Genomic DNA, 9,058 nt, shown 5'->3' on the forward strand with positions numbered 1-9,058 from the left:
ACCTATTCCTGCACATAGAAAATAGAGGAAATTGTTGGGGGATAGGGGTTATCCTAAGTCAAACGTTGGTTTAGGAATTAATCTTGAAATTGAATTGAATTAGAATTGAAATTGAAAGTGTGTTGTTAGGTAGCAGAGGTTAGAACTGAAATTGAAATGTGTATACCTTTATAGGCCTTCTTTGTGTTGAAATTCTCATGAACATCACTGATGTTGACTTGTAATTGACTTCGAAAGAGTAAATCATGGAGGGCATCACAAATGCATAATTGTTGACTTGTAATTGGTTGCGTGGGACATGCATGGCGACGAAATGGAGCCAAAAGTCTGACCAGACTGAGTTCGATCGGACTTAGTTCGACCGGACTTCGTTAGTTCAAATGCTTTTTTTAAAAAAAATCAATTTTCTTTTTAATGTTGGAACTAAGGTTAGTCCAGCTGGACTGAGTTTGGCTGGACTCAGTCTGACCAAACTAGCCTATGTGTCATGTGATGTGGCACAAAAAGGTGAAAAACTCTGTATTTCTGAAACTTTTCACTTCTGCTCATTTTTTCTTCAAGCAGTTTATTTTCTTACAAAAATCAAAAAATGCCCTTTTTTAGAGCTTGAAGTCATGGACCCAGACATAATTTTTTAGTATTTTGATTAATTTTAATATTTTTTATCAATTGAACATTGCGAGTAGCTTTTTAAAGTTAAAAAAGAGGCTAATTAGAAATTTAAAAAAATATATATTAAATGATATTAAAAATAAATAAAAAAATATTTTACAGTAGATGAGAGAATCTTCTCGAAAGGGTTTTTTTTTTTTGGTTAATGATAAATTTAGTAGTCAAAAGGTGACATCAAATGAAAACTGTCAAATTTAGCTATGTTGGACTTCAAAATATTATAATGAGAAAAATATACATCAAAATTGTTATTATTATTTTTTTTAACACTGCATATATATGTTCTCTATTTGGAAAAAAAACAGAAAAAATAAAGTCGGTTTTTCATTTTTTTTGGTGACGCCGACTAGAACACCTGATTTTCAGCATTTTTTAGCAATGAAAATTCTATCTTTGAATTTATGAAAAAATATCAATTTTTTTTAAAAAAATTATTTTAAAAAATAGACCTAAAATTCATTAATATTTCTACATTTTATCAGTTTTTATCATTTCAAAATTCAATTTAGAAATGTTACTTATATGCAGTCAAGGTTAAAATAGTTTTAGTTGTGTTGGTTGGTTCCTTTATAAAAGTGTGTCGGCACATGGTTGTTCTTTTGCCCCCAAACAACTTTGTTAAGTCTTTATCTTTGGGAAGAGGGTGCAAAACTGAGACACCAATGCGACACATTGTCATCCTATGCGAACAAAGTACAAAAGCCATACAAATATGACAAATGTGATTAAACTACTAAGTAAATGATACATGATAAAATAAACAAACAATATAGAATGTGAAACAATAGTATAAGATGGGAGAAAGGGCAAGAGGAGCTTACAACGAGTCCATGATTGAAGCCTCTTGCAAGATAATTGCCTTCCCACGACTATAAATCTGCACACAAACAAGAAGAGAAAATGTTGAGGGTTGTGTTTAGAGGCATGCCTGAGTCAGACCTTCGTTTTGGGGTATCCACCTCCACAGTCAACCCTAATTATAGCCACGATGGGAAATAAAATGATAGAGATAAGAAATGGACAAATAAGACAATAGATAAGTTGAAAATGAGAAATTGTAGATATGCAAATGAGCTGAGAAAGAGAGTGAACTCTCATCCAACACTTGTGAAGACGACACCATGGGTTCTCCAAGAAACTACAACAGTGGTGGTATTCAAATGCTATAAAAACCTATGTATGATAAGAATAATGGATGCCAAGAGCTTAAGTTACTTCTCAAAATGATCAAGAATCCTTTCCAATTACAAAAATGCATGAGATATAGCCTCCAAAGCGAATCTCGATGTTGATAGCCACAGATAGAGGCATTACAAACTCTACTTGCTACAAGCGTAACACTCAAATGGCTGCCTGCAAACAGACAAATTCACGAGATGCTAGCACGATGCGCGAACATCTCCGCAACACGCTAGAGTCCATAGGTCGACTGATCAATATGATTGATAAAAGACAAGTCTTATGCTGACAAGGTGGTCCATGTAGACAAAAGGACAAACAAGCAATGAATGTTTCCAATCGGCTTGTAGTGAAGATGCTTATGTGACGTGGAATTGCACGGGGTGCTATTTGCAATGTTACAGTTATGCACTGTGACTTGGGCACAAGTCATCTTTCAAGTCCCTTTTCCAAGACTCGTAGCAGGAATACAAGTAAGGGCTCCCAGGATAGCATAGTTCATAATGTTTTAAATAATTAAGGCTGATATTACTCATATCTTTTAAGAACTATTAAAAAATTTGCAATGATGTAGGGTTTGTTGACCCATATTTGATCCCCTTTTGGTTAGCGTTTGCCTAGCTATTGTTTAGTCTCTTTTCTTTAGTTGCTGGCAATTGGTTTTTTGTAAAAGGGTTTCAGGTCCCTTCAAAACCTATTTAACTCTAATAAAAAACTATTAAAAAAAATTTCTAAACTAAAATAATATATATTTTATCCCTATAATACCATATACATGTGTTTCTAAAAACCCGCGAATGATATTTTCTCACCATTAAAAAATTACACTACTTTGTCAAAAAAATATGAGTCAAATGTTAAAAAAATAAAATATAAATAAACGTTTCACAATACGATGTCATTCTATTTTTGATGAAATGGTATAATTCAAAAAAATTAGAATTTATATCCATCGTTTTTATACATCGGATTTTACCCACTCTTATCTTTTGAATAAGACTTAAAAGCAGAATTATTAAAGTACACGACCTCTCTTTCTGGGAAGGCGTACAACTAAATGCAATGTCTCTCGTCACACCCTTTTTTTCCAAGCATAACAAAACAAAAATCAATGGTAAAAATGGCAAATATGAGAAAAATCTTGATGACTGTAATGACTTCAATCGTCTTGCATCGTTTAACTTTGATTCTAAACTGTAGGTCGTCTGTCTCAAATAAGATACGCCTTCGGTGTAAAAACTGGAATATTGACTATATATGAACAAATAAGAACTGAAATGATTTAATTTTTTTATTAAACTGTACAATCAATCCACCTGAATTAAATACCAAATAGAACATATCCTTTAACATTACAAAAGTAAGTAGAGGCCGATATATAAAACCTTAAACCTACACTTTCTTTGAAAGAAATACAAAAAAATTGTAACATGAATAAATTGTTCTACTTATTGAAGAGATTACAAGAGCTTCTATTTATTGAAGAGATTACAAGAGCTTCTTGACCATGATCAATGATGAGACTAATTGATGATGAATTATTAACAATAAAACTAAAAAAAACATGAAGGAATTACTAAATAGTCCAATATTATTCTTTACAAAAGTATTATTATTCTATTATAGAAAATGTTTGATTGCCTTAACGAGAAATCACCTATAAAATCTTTTATTGCTCAGAATGCCCTTGATTGATACTTGCATGTCAGAATGCTGTAGTCGATGCAAATTAAGACTTCCTGAAATGGTCATCTAACTGGAGTCAATGCAAATTAATACTATCAGAACTTAAAAAGATCTGTAGTACGCATCTTTATTGAAAATACTGTGTCTTTATCTTTATTGGTGGACATTAAAAACTCCATTCAAGAAGATTGTACTGGAGTTACACATGCTGCTCGTTTCATAAGTTGAAGGGCGTCTGCACAATCCTGGCAAAGCTGCTGTGGATCAGGAATTAATTCTTCTGACACTAATGCAACCAGCTTTCCTTTCCCAGCGTAGCTGATGAAATGTATCACTATGGACTGCACAAATATGGCAAAAAATCACTTTTAAATGGTGCATATAGGCTAATTCCTGAAAATACTCCTGAAAAAAAAAATTGTAACAGAGAATGAGAATACTGACAGCGTAATTAACGTGAGCGGTAGGAATAATGTGAGTAACGGGATTATCACCATATTGGATCTCTTCAACTGGCCCCATCACATTGGAGAAGCCCAATGTAGTGCTGGCAGCTAATTTACTGGAAACGTACGCCACCAACTGCAATTTCATTAACATATTTGAAGTTTTAATGTTTTCATTGGAAGCAGTGAAATTTGAAATAATTCAAATTATTGTTATGAATAATAGAAATCCCATGTTTGTAAACTTGAAATTAAAAGTTCCTTCAAGTTATTAACTTAAGGAGATATGGTCCAAGTCCAAACCTTTCTGATCAAACCAGATAAAACAGCCAAACAATCTATTGACTAACTATGCCACTCTAAGGTGTTATTGGGGATAACCAAAATTTAATTATAATTAATATGAATACTCTGCAGTTCATTTTTCAAAATAATTATTTAGTTATTTTTAATAAATATTTTAGGATATGTTTAATAATTTTCTTAGAACAATAGTGAGAAGTTTAATTGGTAGAGCACTCTAGGAATAAATGAAAGGTCATAAGTTGGAGTCCTAACTGATTCATGAGTTGTAGTCAACATGTGTTAGAGCAAGGCTAGGAGCCCTATAATGTGGCTTAAGGAGGTTGTGGAAATAAATCACATCTGGATCATTGGTGGACTGACTAAAGAAGGGTTGGAAGCTCAGTTGGTAGAGCACTTCAATAGCAAATAGAAACTTTTAGATTTGAATCTTAGATGATCCATATCAACTGTAGCTCAATATGTAGTATTAAAGCAAGGTTAAATCTCAAGCATTGTTCAATATACTGAAGAAAAAAAAAAAGTTAAGGTTAGAAGCCCCAAACATCTGTAATGTGATTTAAAATAAATTTCAATAAAATCAACCATGAACAAGACTAAAGAAAAGACCTACACTCAATTGACACTCCAACAACAAATTGAAGGATCCAATAGATCTTTATGAACTATTACTTAACAAATCCATCATCTCTAGAAGTAATCAAAAATATTTAAGAGACAATTTTGTCAAAATATTTTCAGAAGCAAAACTAATTCAATAAATATAACTAATTTAAGAAACATGAGGAATATCACCTTAGTTGGCATGTGTTTGGCTATAATGTATGTCAGTGGTGCCTCGAAAGACAGCTTCTTCAGCCTGGACACCATTGCTGTAACACGGCAGTATTGAAGGGGATCTCCATAGAGCAACATCGGAAGCGGAAACATCCAGAAAGCTATTTTATTACCCCACATAGCTTTCGATGGACTTTGCATGTTTTCATCCAGATCCTGCTCATATTCGATGTTCCTATTAAACGAAGGCTTTCTACATTAAGCAAAGAAGATACTAAAATTTTGAAAACAAACTAAGAGAAGCTTGGTATTAGAGCCATTACTTTGAGCATCCTAAACGGCCTCATATTTACTGCAACCATTGCTCGAAGTCTTATGTTTGATGGAAGACGCTGTTCTGCCCTTGTATTTTGATCGTTACTTGTAGCCATCTTTTGTGGTACTGAGACATTTTTATCTTGAATTGGGTGGAAGGAAAAGATGCATAATTAGTGCAATATTCTGAAGAGACTTTGAAGCACAGAAAAGTAATATGTTATAACTCGTACCGTATCCTCGCCTGCTCATATAACGCACTAATCCAGCAGAAAGTGCTCCCATAATGACATCGTTCAAAGTCTGCCATAAATAAATCTGTGAGACTTGGAAAAGACTCTCTTGTAATAGGGAGAGCTTGGTTTAGTTGAAATGTTTCAAAATATTTGTAAGCTTATTTGAGTCAAATATGATGTCACATCAATTAATCTATAGTAAATACACTGAATAGGGACCAATTCAACTATCAGAAGTACTCAACTACTATATTATTTTCCTTATATACCCGCAAAATGTCATTAAACATTGAATTGGTCCCTAACCAAGTGCATTTATAAATGATTTAATATAGAAAGGAGGAGGAGACATTCACTAACCCCATTTATTGCCTTTCTGACCAGGCAAATATCTTCAATGCTAAACGTGATATGAGCCAGACGCTTTGGACCGATTTTTTCCCTGTTCTCTTCTCTCCATAAAGTTTTGTCCCGCTTCCACAGCAGAGTGGCCCCATAGTTGAGCAAACTCAGGAATGTGAGCCAAAGCCCTAAAACCACATTGTAAGCAATTTGTAGAAAGCCTGTGGATCTCGATGCTTTATTTTGTGGGATGGTGGGTAATGCTTTAGGATGAGCAGCTTTGCTTGTGGAATATAGTATGAGAGAAAGCATAGAGACACAATCTCCTAATGAATGATGGATTCTGAATACAAGGCTGGCCGCTGCATCTGCAGAAGAAACATTCAACACATGGACTTCCCACAGAGGCCTGCGTGGGTCAAGAGGAGGAGCAGTCACTAGAGAGCTTGTATACTCATTTATGAAGTTGGGATTCTCTACAGTGGAGAGATTTAAACATGGAACAATCACGTGATCCTCTATTACCAATTCTCTCAGACACCATTTCAGATTGTTGTGCTTGTCCTTCACCTGCATTCCACAGTTCATTTCACGTAATCATTCGACATTTACTTCAAACCAGACAGGACCAATATACAGATATACATCTAGCTAGGTCACATTGGATGAGCTCAGATGGGCGTTTCATGGATAAGATCTATAGTACAATCTACACAAGACAATGTTGCTACAAATTTGCCGAATGTTTATAAAAATTCATAAGAAAACATCTGTGAATGTAAATATGAATATTTTTTATATGTTTACCACTTTTGTTTTCCTTGAAATATAAATAGAACCTTCCACTGCTCTTATAAATTTATGATGAGTTATAGTTTTCAAATAGAACCTACCAATGCTATTATAAATTTATGATGAGTTATAGTTCATATGGATCAGCTAGGTCTTTCATTTTCTGCTCTTTGGTCTCCCTCTGACCAGCCCATCGTTGATCTGATTGTGACTTATTTCTAACAGCCTCCTAAACTACAATGCTCTTATAAATTTGTGATGAGTTACAGTTCATATGGATCATCTAGGCTCCTAATCTAGGACCTGCCATTTTCTGCTTTTTAGTCTCTCTCAGGCCAGCCCATGGTTGATCCAATTCATGGTTGATCCAATTGTGACTTATTTCTAACACCCTCTTAACCTGGAATTGTTTAGAGGTCCTAATTTGACTTTAATATCATAAATTGAAGTATAGCTGATATGGACCAGTTAGAACACGAATACAAGATCTTCCATCTTCCATCTACTGCTGGAATGCTTTACCAACTGAACTACTGGACCTTCTATGACCAACCATCATCAATTCAGGAATGACTTATTTACAACATTTTTGACAATGTAAACAGAAATTGCAACAGTAGACACAAAATTTCTTCTATTCATTCAACTTCTGAAAATGGATTACATGATGAACCTCACTATAGAGGTCTGCAATACACTTCTCCTCAACATAGAAGTCTTCAATGCAAATCAGTGAATGATTCAAACAGCAATGGGAACTCTTTATAGAGCTCGCACCTTCTAAACAAACAGTCTTCAACTATGAAAAATAACAATAAAAATTATAATAAATTGATTTTGATTTTTCATTTCAAGCATTTGCCATGCAAAACTGAAACACATGCATCTATTCATGCTGAACCATGTTGCATAGCATTGTACAACAGCATCACTTATCAACATTTAGGTCGATTATTTCCAATAGACAAAGTCACCGAAAAATACCCAGTACTTAACATCCAAGGAACAACCCACCAGAAATTTACTAACATGTATAGTCCACGAAAGCACATAGATCTAACAACGTTGTTCACTTCATCCCTAGATACAAAATTTTAAAAAAATAATTTTAAAAAACCAATATAAACCAGATCAGAAAGGGTAAAAGAAGAAAATGCCAACCACAACGCTTGAAAATCTTTGGTGCTTCGCCAGATTATTTCGTAGTAATGTTTTGAAAGACTTGACATCGATTTCTTTCTTGAATCCCACAATGGTCAAAATGTAACTATCTAAAGATGACTCCAAAGTGAGGCATGCTACTGGACTCAAAGGTTCTTCATGCCTGGATGCATTAACCGTGTGGCTACCACTATCTGCTTTTTTCACTACAATCTCTCTTAGTTGTATCTTGGGCTCTTCAAAATCATCACCATGATCATGAGCCTTTTGCCTAGAAACAAGCTGGTTTTCTGCCACTGAGTTGCAGTTAGTTGTCTTCATCCTTACCTAGGGAACGCTACTGCTCTGGGAAGATGATGAGAAGTAGAGCAAGAATAAATGTATGTAAGAGGGCATAAGGAAGAATAATGATATGTTTCAGACACCCTCGGGATTCGAGCCAGTTTAACGTGTAATTCAACATTTAAGACTCGCAATAATATTCAAGATTATTAAATAGTAATATTGCTATCGTTTTGAGAAGCATGCACGATGTATGGGCAAAACAAGTTAAGAATGGTAGCCTGGAATGAACGCTACCCCAACAAGTATCATGTAGATATCACCATGATCGTTGCGTGTATAACCATGTAAACAATGAAAATTTGATGACCAAAACTAATTGTCCGTGGCAAAGAAACATGAATGTGCGATGTGTAAAGCCCTAGACCATTATTGTCTCATCTAGTTTATATTGTATTTTTGGGCTATATGTATTTTTTTACATAAGTTGAGAAAAGAGAATTTAAATCTATTGATATAATGACTTTCAATAGTCATATCTAAACATGAATCAAAGTCAAAATGAAGAAATTAAACTTGATCATGACAAAGTGATTTGAGAAGCACCTTGGATTTAGCCAAGGCTAAGGACCTGCATTCTATGACATTATATTTACCAACTTTACTAGAAGTCCATTGAGCTAGATAATTGGTCACCATTTTCTACTCCCTATTTAACTCTTTATTTCAATCTTGTACCCCATGATCTTTTATATCCTAAATTGTGTTTATTTGTTTTATGAAAATGACCTCTGAAAAACATGGCTTGCTTGGATTGGTAATCTATGAAGATTTATCATTCTTTTTCTTAATAGAAGGGATGCTACT

At 34.1% G+C, this 9,058-nt stretch overlaps 1 protein-coding gene across 3 annotated transcripts; it reads right to left on the minus strand.

Moving 5' to 3' along the window:
• Positions 1 to 3,366: 3,366 nt before the first annotated feature.
• On the minus strand, positions 3,367 to 8,412 carry LOC131034262 (wax ester synthase/diacylglycerol acyltransferase 5). Of its 3 annotated transcripts, none has more exons than XM_059218159.1 (7): positions 7,910 to 8,409; positions 5,975 to 6,526; positions 5,612 to 5,681; positions 5,387 to 5,520; positions 5,082 to 5,279; positions 4,032 to 4,119; positions 3,367 to 3,878 (listed from the first exon to the last, which is right to left on the minus strand). In XM_059218159.1, exons 1-7 carry the CDS (start codon positions 8,228 to 8,230, stop codon positions 3,802 to 3,804), a joined length of 1,440 nt encoding a protein of 479 aa, XP_059074142.1. In that variant the 5' UTR covers positions 8,231 to 8,409; the 3' UTR covers positions 3,367 to 3,801. The 3 variants fall into 3 exon arrangements, with proteins under 3 accessions (XP_059074142.1, XP_057821678.2, XP_057821680.2); XM_057965695.2 differs by having other exon boundaries at positions 3,406 to 3,878; positions 3,982 to 4,119; positions 7,910 to 8,404; XM_057965697.2 differs by having other exon boundaries at positions 3,857 to 3,942; positions 7,910 to 8,412.
• Between the last annotated feature and the right edge of the window lie 646 nt (positions 8,413 to 9,058).

Source organism: Cryptomeria japonica, chromosome 3 (assembly GCF_030272615.1).
Source record: "Cryptomeria japonica chromosome 3, Sugi_1.0, whole genome shotgun sequence".
Lineage (NCBI taxonomy): Eukaryota > Viridiplantae > Streptophyta > Pinopsida > Cupressales > Cupressaceae > Cryptomeria > Cryptomeria japonica.

Bases quoted from the DNA above. Each gene is read 5' to 3' on its own strand.
- LOC131034262 (XM_057965695.2), bottom strand. From the start codon at position 8,230: ATGAAGACAACTAACTGCAACTCAGTGGCAGAAAACCAGCTTGTTTCT. The intron at 5,682-5,974 runs GTTAGTGAATGT...TATTTATGGCAG, and splicing joins TCAGAAAGGCAATAAATGGG to ACTTTGAACGATGTCATTAT. The intron at 5,521-5,611 runs GTACGAGTTATA...ACCCAATTCAAG, and splicing joins TATGAGCAGGCGAGGATACG to ATAAAAATGTCTCAGTACCA.